Below are 12,254 nucleotides of genomic sequence, written 5' to 3' on the forward strand. Positions count from 1 at the left end.
TCTTCCTCACAAACTTAACATATTAACTATTGACTGTTTTGAAAAGTTAGTGTGACCTGCAATCAGTGTGGAACACAATGTCCATCTCTCTTTGGGGGTATCTTTGTTTCAAAGTGTTTCAGAACTCTATTTATTTAAGCTAGAAAGTAATCACCTTGTTAAATCAATATAAATCATTGCACTAATTTAATTATTTGTTTCTAAAAATTTTCCCAAGTTCATAAAGCTGTTTGCTTCTTTGTGAGCAAGTATCTTTAGACACAATACAGGTTTACAAACTGTAAAATAAAGAGCTGATTTACGATGGGAACAACTAACACTAATAGAATGAGGAGAGACTGTGTTTGGCAGGTGAGCAACCAGGCCCCAATCTGTGTGCACTCTCATGCAGTTTGGTTACAAAATAATCCAAGTCCACTAGTGTGAAATATGCAATCAAAATGTCAGGGAAGCACTGTCCACGTGTGAGATCTGGCAGCAGAGCTGCCCTCACAAGGTTTGAAAGTCAAACTTACACATCCAAGGGGTTTCATTGCAAGAAAGGGCTATTTGGTGCAAAACCAGTTAGCCCAAGAGGAGAAACTCACCATTTCAAAAGATGGCTTGAGAACACTAACTTGGATAATATATGGGAGATTAGAAAAGCTCCATCTATAGACAAGCTGTAACATTTAGCCACCTGCATCTTTGTACAGAAGCAAAAAGCTTAACTTGTTGAGAGATGTCTAAAAATGCGTGTCCAACCATCCTTTCTTCGCAACTGTCTCATGTTGTATATGGGGCTTGAAAAGGAGCACCGGCTGAAACGACAACCTTGGTGGCTCATGGCACTTTTAGAAAGGTTCAAAGCCTCTTCTTTCTTCCCCACAAGGAGTGGTGACCCCTAAAAACAGAAGCCAACCTTGGGGACACAAGTGGCATGTGTCCCAGATGGCAGTTTACAGAAGAGGCTTCTTGAACTCTGACAGGCTTATTGCGTGTATTCCTGTTGCTCATGGGTGGGATTTGATTATTTTGTACCTAAACTTCACGTCAAACTGCTTGAGAGTAGGCACAGGTCAGTGTCTGGTTTCTCATCTGCTAAACACAGTCTCTCTTCATTGTGTTAGTCTACAGAAGGGTGAGACACAGGGCTCATTCCACCACTCACACAAAGGACACGTGACTACTTCCCCTTTTGTGGTAGCATTGATAAGGAGTTATAGGGAGCCCCTGACATTTTCCAAGTCATGACCACCTGGAGCCCTATTTGTAGCCAAGAACTGGAACCATTTTGATGCATAGGGGATGTACACATGCTGTCACAAAGGGTGCCTCTGTAACACAGCACCATTTCAATGCTGTTGGCCTTCCTTCCCCTCCCACCACGGCAGGATTCCTGGGTTCTGCCAAGCTGCAGAACCTGAGAAAAAGCAACACTGTGCTGCTTTTGTTCTTGCATGGGGGAAAGAGAAAAAAAATAGTACTTTTTGAATGGATTAGGACTTGGAAGAGATTTAAGTCATGGAAGAGTGTCAGGAAATAAGAAAATGGGGTCTCCAATCTGAACAGTCTTTAAGAAAGCTCAGCAAGAAAGAAGCATTAATAAATCAGAGGTTTAGTTATCCTCTTGGCTTAGCTGGGGCATTGTAAAGTTCTCAGAAAGCTGCCTAAAGAAATTTGTGATTTTAGCAGAAGCTACATTACCTCTCTTCACTCTACTGCAGTATGAATTTTCCCTTCTCAACTGAAAAAACTTATATGCACTGTGCAAATATAATGCTATATGTGAGCGGGGACAATCACAGACAGAAAAACCTCTTCTAGCTTATGTATTTTATAAACTCTTCCTGTCATTTAAGAAACTACATCCACAAAGAAATGGAACAACCATTTATCCTAGAGGGTAACCTTTGCACAAGACCATTCTGTCCAGCCACTCAATGTTTCCTGCACATATCACAACTAATCTACTAAAATATCTATGCACAGGCAGTGATCCCAGGTATTGTAGTTGTTGCACACACAGGGACCAGCTACTTGATGTACAGCCACTGGCTCTGGCTCATTCTGTAATACAGGTATGGCTCTTAAAACCTACAGATTCAGACCTACAAACAGGTCAAACCACAAGAAAATCAATAAAATCAATTAGAATCCAGACAAGGTGCAACCTTCCCCACCCTGGATTAGCACTCCCAAAACCACCAGGAAGTCTCTGCCTCACAGGATGGCTCTGAATGGCTGCTCAGACATCTGCCCTAGGGCTATTTACTCCACCCTCAGGGCTGTGTGGATTCCTACCCCTCTCAGTCAACCTCACGAAAAATCCCCGCAGTAAGCAAGGAGAGAGACTACACGAAAAAGTCGCATGGAAGGGTCTCTATCTGCCACCTAATGCAAGCGACTGGCACCACAGGATAAACACAGACAAGAGCCAAGACACTATGAATATACATGGAAAAAGCTGTCTAGCAATCTAACAGATAAAACTGTTAGTATTGGTTTTTATGTTATAGTTTTGCATAGCTGTGCTGGCAAAAAAGCAGATGTAACTGCCCCAAAGCTGCCACACACATAGAGGGGAAGGCTCCTTGCTGCTGAGGCACCACCTGGCCCCACTCCTGTGGTCTCCACCCCATCATCATCATGGATTTCCTCTGTCACACACTTCAGAAGAAAAAGCAGCCAGCAAATGCTGCCTTGCCATTTGTTTGATCTATCTGGTGATCTGCCCATCAGCTAAGTGCCTACAACAGTAAGGCTTGAATGCAGTAATAGAAAGACAAATCAAGACCTATTACACATTCTAAATTTACTAATATACCATTGTTATGCATAAACGAACCAGCATTTAAAGTTCAAATATCTCAGTGATTTTCTGCTTAAACCTAAAAGTTTAAATCTTATTGCTTTTGGAGGTTTCCTTACTTCAGTCTGAACATTAAAACAGCTTTTTGCGAGGTGAAATGAAATGAACTATGGTGTTTATACCTGGGCCAATGCCTTGTTGCTTCCCATCCAGTAACACATTAGGCAAAAGTAATTTTATTAGATGTGCCCAGATCAATTTTAAAATAAGTCCCACCACAACCTCAAAAACTGATTCCCCATTATATTTGACAAAAATGTTCCAACCCCCCCAATTCTTTGCTTTTACAATGTTCACATTTTCAGGATTAAAGTACATTCTGGTACTCATCCAGCACAAGAGATGAATGTAAACCAGTGAAGAGCATTACAAGAAATTTCACCTTTAAATTAACATAAAATAATCTCAAATCCCTTGTAACTATGTAACAGTACACAGAGACAAACTGGCTAGCTATTACTAGTGTATTGCTTTGTATAGTACTTCATTAGTAGCCTCTTCAAGTTTTCCCTTGTTGAATCACCTGTTTCTGGCTACAAAGTCAATATTTACAATGCTCCTTTTCCTAATAAAGCATGAAGGCAACTGTATGGTACACAATAAATTCTCAAATGCTTCAGCAGAAACTTCGTATTTTAAACACATAGGAAGTTAAAAATGCCACAGATTTGTACTAAAATTTCTTACCTTGCAAAGTTTCAGCAACAGCCAGCATGTCAGGTACACTGTGAGAGGGAATTTCACTTTTATATATCTTTCAGGGAAACAGGTAAGGTACATTTGTCCCAAATCCAGCTCTTCATGGACAGCACTACTGCCAGCATTATTAATATCATCTTCCCCACCCTCTTGTCTTCCTTTTTCCTCTTCTGCTGATGTACCCAAACATCTGTTGAACTCCATTTTCAAAACGTCTGTGGTGTCACACCCCCAGCCCCCCCTTCTCCACAGCCCTAATCCTTCCAGAGACAACTCAGGAAAGTTTTACTTTCACAACAGTAATGATATTCTCTGATCCTCCAGAAGTATGTAGCCTTGTCTTTAAGCCAACCCAAAAAGTTAAGACTGTGGTAGAATAAACTTTCTTTAAACTGTATTGGCTCTTTGCCTTTCTCTTATTGAACAACCTCTTGCAAATGTGTGTACAGCTACAAGACAAATATAGCACCAGCAAGCCTTGTCATACAGCACAAGAATACTCCTGTTGTTGCCAAGAGAGGAGAGAAAGATTCCATTTATTTAAAGAGCAAGTCCTCGGCATCAGTACTCCCTTGTTCATTTGGAGGGGTGAAAAGAAGATGAAAAATCTGTTAGCTTTGAAAACTTTATTTTTTTGTCAACTGTGTTTCCTCAGAACAAACCCCAAATCCGTAAAAAAAAAAAATTATGTTCTTACGGAGGAGGGTTTTTTAATTCCAGAGACTTCCAGCCACAGTAATGCATTGTCTGTGATATCACAGATGCCAAGCTTGGGAAGGCTACAAATTTCAAAAGAATAAATGAGGTCTTGCAGATGGAGCCAAGACATTCTCAAATAATGAACAGTCCTTCATAGGCCAAAATATGAAGAAAATATGCAAGAGATTAACTAAGTAATTTTTAGCTAAACATTAAGCAGCTCATCTGTGCCTTGTGACAGTTCAAACTTGTACATTAAGAACAATTTTAAGAACCTTTTTAAGGACCTCTTAGGTTTAATTGTATCAATTATGAGAATTCAACAGCATTGACAACTAAAAGGCATAATTTTAATCAATAAGATTATTGGTGACTTCATCCAGAAATTTATGCTCTCTTCAAATTATCTTCCCCACCACAGAGAGGATATTTGAGTAAAGGAAGAGAACGCTGTGGTTTGATGAAGAACTAATCAAGAGCTTCAGTATCTTTTAACATATCTCATATCCAAAGATTCCATCCTCTTGAACTACCTTCAAGCACCAGACACGGCAGCGAGTAAATGCTTGCCATCCAATTTTGTGATCATTAACCATATTAAATACCACCTTGAATGATTTTCATAGGGCTACCTGTAAGTTATACATTTTATTGCTAGAAAGGGTGTTTCAGGATACAAAAGGTAAAAACAAAATTCCTTCACACCCATATACAGTCTGTCCATAAGAAACAGCAAATGAAATGCAGAAAACATACACATTTCTTTAGTCTGATACATTTTACAAGGTGTCTGGCTCACCTGGTTCCCGATGGGTACAGCTGTCACTATTTCCCTTTCTTTTCATGTTCATACAAATTTGAGAAAGAGAAAATACAATGAATTAGAGAGCCAAACCTTCCTGTGATGGCTCGCTGGAATAAAGTGGAACACAATTTCTATTCCTGCAGGCAATCCTGAGTACAGATGTTGAAGGCAAGTTGGCTCTAGCAACTGTAAAGGAGCTGGATTGCATCCCAGTGCTCACTCCTCCTGTCATATCCCCTGCAGTCAACATGTGCCTGCAATTCCCACACGATGCTTGCTCTGACATAACACACCTCTTGAGCAATCAGCAGCAGCCTCTATGTTTTCCCAGTTGTAGCTGATCAGGGGACCACTCCTGGAACTTCAAATGTCAGCAGGCAGGGACCACAGCCCTTGTGCAGCAGCCTGCTCTGCACAGGGACAAGCCAGAACTCCTGACCCTGAGCATGAAAGCAAACGAGTTCGTGGGGAGGAAAGTTTCACAACTCTCCCCTGCTCTCTGGTCCCTTGAGGTGAGGAGACTACTATCTTTGAAAGCAACTGTGGCCATGCCAAAAGCCTGCTCACTGTTGCTGCCAATTTTAAACACAGTTAAAGAACACTTGACATAGAAAATGACAGGGAAGGAGAAGTCAAACCAAGGAAATGTCAAGAAGCAGATGACTGAGCCAGCTTATAAACTTGTAGAACACTGTCAGCTGAGAAAATTACAAGGGTGGAGGCAGATGAAAACTGCATCTATTACTAAATTACTGTCTCTTACTCTGTTCCCAGAAGGACATGACATTGCCACACACTGGCAAAGTTGTATTATTTTCATCTTTCCATGGCCTCCCAGTTCTTTGATTCTGACCACTAAGAAGTTGCTACATGAGATATTTTCAACCCTAGTATTTCTTCCCTAATCCCTACCATTTATGATGTGAATAATGACATATGAACCAACAGAGACAAGTCTGCCTAACCTATTTTCTGGCCCCAGTTAAGTGCAAGTGAAACAATAGTTAAAATAAGATCCACTTACACCCTTCATATAGTCAATATTCCCAGCATTTCTGTTCTGAGCAGACACCATCATAGCCGGGTTCAGCAATTGTAAGAAAATAAATCATATAGACTTGAACCAAGTCTTAAAGGTCCTTGATCTGGAGTTCTTACACAGCTCTTTTACCTACAACACCTTTTTGGGAACCTCCAACATAAACCAAAATCAGAATGATTTTAGAAGGTGAAGCAAAAAGCAATCTGCATACAGGGCCCAGATACCGGGTTTGCTTGTTTTCATAAAATAAAGGGTTCAGCTTTTCTGTTTTGCTATTTTAAATTCAAAATGATTCATAGCAGAAGCATGATGTTACACTCCAGAGGAGCATGTGTGTAAGCTCCTGGCAATCCATACCCAGTTCCCTATTCCGTTCTGCCCAGCTTGGAAAAAAGCTAGTTACAAGAGCTCTAGATAGGACTCTGCTTCCCCATCCCAAGATTTTAAAACAACCAACCTTCCCTTTCCCACAAAAAAACAACCCAACCCAACAAAAACCCCAAAGTACCCCACAGTTTTTATTCCTATTACCCTCACCTCCACCTCATGGTCCCAATGTGTTTCTTAGCATATTGTAAGAAAGTTTTCTGAAAATGAACTTCAGAAAGTAACTTTCAGTTGTTCAAGTCAGTGTTTTTGTTGCCATCCTTGGGCACTCTTAGCACTGACCTGTTAATATCCTCAGTATTACTGTAGCATTCAGTAGTTGCAGTCTGAGGTATTTAAGAGAGTTGCCATCGAAATTGTCACAACTCCATCTTAACAACTAGAAGCTGTAGAAGGGAAGCCAAGAAATTTCAGAAGAATGGGATTTTTGAAGGGCAAGCTGCTAAAAGCTAATGAATTGAAACGTAAGTTAACAGACTTTGCAGACACGAGGGAACATGACATAATGCAGTTGAGAAGCTGTTCCAGTTATGAAGGACAAATTGGTAACAGTACTGAGATGACTTCTTAAATTAGGTGATGAGGTAAACTCACGACACACACTGAGTGAAGTAAGTTGTTTAAACCTTATGCTTTGCTTGCCAGCTTCTAGAATGATATGTTTTTGAAGTGGGGAAGAGAACACAGCATTGACATTACAATTTCCACTTTCAAAGGCTCCAGCAATGTTACTTAATTAAATCTTGGAGCCCTGGGAATGCAGTTAACCTTGACTTTACCCAGATGACTGCTCAACCCTCATGTTCCCCCAGCAGGTTTGTACAGTTAAAAAGGATATCTTGTGGTTGTGTATCATAGTAAAGTTCCAGTTCAGAATGGTTTATAGTAAATATCTAGTTGCATATAGAGTGTGATTTGAGCTTATATATACATACTCGATATATATTTACACTACTCACCATGTCTATGTAGCTGATATAAACAGATTTTAGGTGAGTAATTGATGATCGCAGGCTCCACTAATGCTCAGTCAAATGGCACACTGAAATGGCAATAAACAGTATTTTAAACTCCTATAAACTGCTTAGAATCTATATAAATAAACTCTTCAAACAAGGTGTAGCCCATTTCAGTCCTATCATGACTAGGTACTCTTTTTGTCAGACTTAGCTCTTGTAACAACAGTAGCCATCAGACACTTTTAATCTGGCACTAATGTAAATGGAGCCTAGAATATTTGCAAAAAATAACTCTAAGTCATGCTACCTCTCACTGCAAGTTATTCTATCATTAGCATAATGGGCATTTTTCTACTTGTTTCCTTTTTTTTTTTTTTTAACTGGAAGAATCTTTTGCTTTCATTGTTATGGTCTAGATACAGGGGGCAGACTGGAATAAATCCTTCCAGGATGAGAGACCTCAGGACTTGAAACAGAATGTGAACCTGTCTCTTCCTGATGAGGACTCACTTCTTTGTTAGCTGCCAGGGCATTGCCCTTTCCTGCTCACAGTGAGCGACCAGCCCCAAGTTCCCAGTGACCACAAGTCAAGAACTGGGAGGGTAACACTTCCCCTCCCACCACCACAAAAGAGTCTCTTGAAACTGTATTTCAGAGCATTCTGTGTTTACTCCCAAGATTTCCTTCAGGACTGTTTAAAATGAGAGCTCTGACTCCTCATTAATTGCTTGATTATGGATAGGGAGGCATTAAGACAGATAAAGTTGTTTAGAGATACGGGTTTTATCATGAGCAGCACTGGTCCTCCATATTCATTCCAGCATTTCTGTAGCTAGGGAGGACTATCTCATGACTCTCTTGAGATTCCAGGACCTGTCATCCTCCAGCCTTGCCCTAGTCCCCTTTCATTATCAAAACTTTACATGGCTTAAAGAAACAGGATGGAGTTAACCTCCTGGAAAGCTGCTGTCTTCCCTGCCTTTCTCACTGCCTTTTGCTAAAAGAGTTTTGATTTGTTGTGGTTTTTTACTCAAAACTCCAGTGCCTTTAGCCCTACAAATAGCATTTTGGCTACCAGAAATCCTAAAAGGAGCTACAGGGGAGCCCCGAGCAGAATTCTTCAACTGTCTGAGTAATCCCCCAAAATAGTTGAGGACATGTGATACTTCTGATTATTTTGAACCTGCTGGCAATATCCTGCAGTAGTGCTTAGATTTATTCAGCATCTGAGAAGGCAGAAAAGCCTCCCTAATCTGCACAGTGAAGAGATGCACTGTAAGCAACCGGCCTCCTTGTGGTATTTGGTGGACTGTTTCCAGCTGGCTGGACTATTTCACAGCATACTGCTCTGAGCTTTGCAGCACTTTACACTTACTCACAAATGCACAGCAGTATTTAGAGCTATTTCTTGCATGAGTTAGTCATTGCTGGATGGCCATCCATTAGAACCTCCACTGGGATATAAGCAGCAGACATCTGTCTGCACTGGAACTGAAGGTGTGACATGTAAAAGCACCCAATCTACTGCTGGTTAACTACTGTGCGTGCCAATAGTAGGAAAGCTACAGCCCAAAAACCCACGGCGCCAAACCCACTGAGGAGCTTTGGAATTAATCTGGTAGACAGATGTGTCACCAACATCAGTGGGTGAAAAGCTATGATGGGCAGATCTCTGCACACTGTGTTCTGGGAAATGGGCAGCCTCTGCGTGTGCTGAGGCAGCATTTGCCTTAAATTAAGGGAGAAAACTGGATCACATTAAAGATATGAGGCTTTCTTAAATGACAGCCTCTATGAGTTAATTATGGGTTAGCTAAATGCAGATGGCCAAAAATGTAGAGTTTATGTGAACAACACACACCACATAAGCCTCAAAAAAAGTCAAATCGGGAAGTCTTTTGAGAGAAAGCAATCTGTTTTTAGTATACTCTGACACATGCTGCTTGGGATTGGGTCAGCAACGTCCCAAGAATAGGAGTTCACTGTATTCTTGTACATTTGGTTCTTGTCCCAGCAAGTTTGGAGAGGTGTGAAAACGAAAACTGGCTGTGCTGAAACACAACCAGGCTTCTCCGATCGTCAAGGAAGTTCAGCTCAGGTTTCAGTCAGCAGCTTTGTGGTTTGGCATGAAAGAGACTATTCTAGTTCCTAGCAGGATGTAAACACCCTGGGTGAGCATTAATCTTCTTTGGGAGACCTCTGACCACCTGCTCGAGCGTTCATCCTTGCTCCGCGCTCATTACAAGTGCCCTGGGATTTGATGAGGAGGAGTGGCAGTAAATACATGTTTTGTTCACTATTTAAGACAGCCTTAAATCTTTGCTACACACACCAGGAGAGAGGGTGAAAGGGAGCAGGTTTTCACAGCCTCACTGCTGAGGCTCTGCCTGAGAGCCTCACGCCATTTTACCTCAGGGTCTCCAAGCCTGCTGCACCCCGAGCTACATCACACAGCCCTCATGCCCCAACTGGAGCAAGACCTTGAAATTTGCTGGCAGATCCCCAGGTATCTCTGAAAAACACGTGCCCTCACAGCTGCTGCCAGCACCGTGAGAGCCTTGTCCCAGTGCAGCACTGTGCCCCTCACAGGGCATTCCAGAACAATCCCGCTCTGTCTTCACAAGGTGTCCCTGCTCTGCCTTCCAGAGGGGCCCAGGGGTGAATTCACTCTCTGATGATGCCCAGGGAATCATAGAATCAATTAGGTTGGAAAAGACCTCCAAGATCATCGACTCCAGCCTATGACCGAACACCACCATGTCACTACACCATGGCACTGAGTGCCACGTCCAGCCTTTCCTGAAACACCTCCAGGGCCGGTGCCTCTATCACCTCCCTGCACAGTCTATTCCAATGTCTAATCACCCTTTCCATGAAGAATTTCTTCCTTAATGTCCAACCTAGACCTCCCCTGGTGCAGCTTAAGACTATGTCCTCTTGTCCTGTCACTGGTTGCCCGGGAGAAGAGATCAACCCCCACCTCACCACAACCTCTTTTCAGGCAGTTGTAGAGTGATAAGGTCACCCCTGAGCCTCTTCTCCATGCTAAACACCCCCAGCTCCCTCAGCTACTCCTCATAGGACCCATGCTCCAGACCCAGCTCTGTTCCTTTCTCTGAACCCACTCCAGCACCTCAATATCCTTCCTGAACTGATGGGCCCAGAACTGGGCACACGCTGGCACATGTTCAGACATTGCCAACCAGCACTCCCAGGTCCTTTCCCACTGGGCCACTTTCCAGCCACTCATCCCCCAGCCTGTAGAACTGCAGGGGGTTGTTGTGGCCGAAGTACAGAACCCGGCACTTGGCCTGGTTGAACCCCGCAAAACTGGCCTCGGCCCATTGATCCAGCCTGTCCGGATCCCTCTGCAGAGCCTTCCTACCCCGGAGCTGATCGAAGAGCCGAGTCCTGTCCCTGCGACACTGTCTCTGCGCTGGGCAGGAGCTGCCTCCCCACAGCGCGGAGGGAAGGTTGGAGGTTCTTCGCGGCTGCAGCTGCGGCCGCCGCCGCCATCGAGGGCTGGGCCCTCCGCAGCCGCACCGGCCGGGCACAGCGCTGCCTGCTCCCACAGCCCGCCCGCTGCCCCGGGCCTTGGGAGCGGCGCGGCGTGAGGCGGGGGGAGCAGCCGGGGAGGGCCTGAGGGGCGAGCGGGCACAGGTGCCACGCAGGGAAATCCCCAGGCCTGGGACGGCCCCGGTGAGTTGGCTCGAGGAGGTGCTGGGAGCCCCGAGGGTGTGGGGGCTGCCATGGAGGGGCATCCCGGCGGCAGGGTGGTGAGCGGCCAGGGGTGAGCCTTCAGTCGCTGTGATCAAACCAGGCGGGTTCAAGGTGTGCGTTTCCTGCTGACCGGCGAATGGGTGCTGTGACAAAAGCTGGAATCTGAGGCGCGAAATAATTGGAAATAGTTGAGGCCATTTGTGGGAACTGTGTGATGGGGCTTGAAGCTGTTGTGTATCAGGTGAGTGCTCCGTGGGCTGGAGTCAGGCGAGGACCCCCAGGAACCCACACGCTGGAGATCAGAGCAGGGGTCTGCAGCCGGCGGGTGAGACCCCAGCAGTCCCTGAGCAGCCCCTCGGCCTGCCCTGCCCGTGCCCCGCTGCCTCAGCACTGTAGCCAGCCAGAAGGTACCTCAGAGCACCGTGGGTTGTTATCTGGCACATCCCTGGGCCATCACCCCCTGCGTGTTTCCTGGTGTTTTGCTTATTTCTGTAATCACAGCAACATGCCTTTCCTTGTTCCATTTGTATTAAGAAAGTTGGTTGGAGCACGGTGCTAATAATTCTGAAGTTGTGGGTCTGATCCCCATATGGACCATTCACTTAGGAGTTGGACTCAATGAGCCTTGTGGGTCCCTTCCAGCTCAGAATATTTGGTGATTAAGGTGCTCCTTCTTAATGTATTACCAGCTGAATCATGTCCCTTTCATTTTTGTTTCCATGCCTGTCATTACCTTCCTCATTGTTCAAGATGATGAGGGTTCTCAGCACCTTCTAAAGTCCCCTGATAGGAATGTGTGAGTTAGTACTTCCTTGCTTTGGAGTGATTACTATTGCATTTCAGATTGTGCCAGCTTTCAGTGTGTTCATGTTCCATCATGGTAAAATTGTTCTTCTTCCTTCCCCTTCTGCAATTTTCTACTTAAGAGCATTAATGCATGGATACAATTATGCTAACATTAGGCAAATCGTTGCTTTGAAAAGTCCTTGTAATTGAATGACAGATGCTTATGACTGAATCCGTTTAAAAACTCAATATAAGACTAAAGTTACTATTCAGGAACCTGCTTAGCATCCTGAGTACTCCTTGACT

The 12,254-nt window shown here is 43.9% G+C and overlaps 1 protein-coding gene across 1 annotated transcript in view; it reads right to left on the bottom strand.

Annotated features, from left to right (window-relative positions):
- The window catches only part of ARHGEF4 (Rho guanine nucleotide exchange factor 4), a 220,795-nt gene extending 217,033 nt beyond the window's left edge, over window positions 1-3,762 (bottom strand). The window contains exon 1 of the mRNA XM_051781535.1: window positions 3,539-3,762. Coding sequence (XP_051637495.1) covers window positions 3,539-3,754 — 216 coding nt within the window. The 5' untranslated portion in view covers window positions 3,755-3,762. The remainder of the gene's footprint in view (window positions 1-3,538) is intronic.
- Window positions 3,763-12,254: the final 8,492 nt, after the last annotated feature.

Source organism: Manacus candei, unplaced genomic scaffold (assembly GCF_025592945.1).
Source record: "Manacus candei isolate 608988 ecotype Guabito, Panama unplaced genomic scaffold, ASM2559294v1 h1tg000015l, whole genome shotgun sequence".
NCBI classification, from domain to species: Eukaryota; Metazoa; Chordata; class Aves; order Passeriformes; family Pipridae; genus Manacus; species Manacus candei.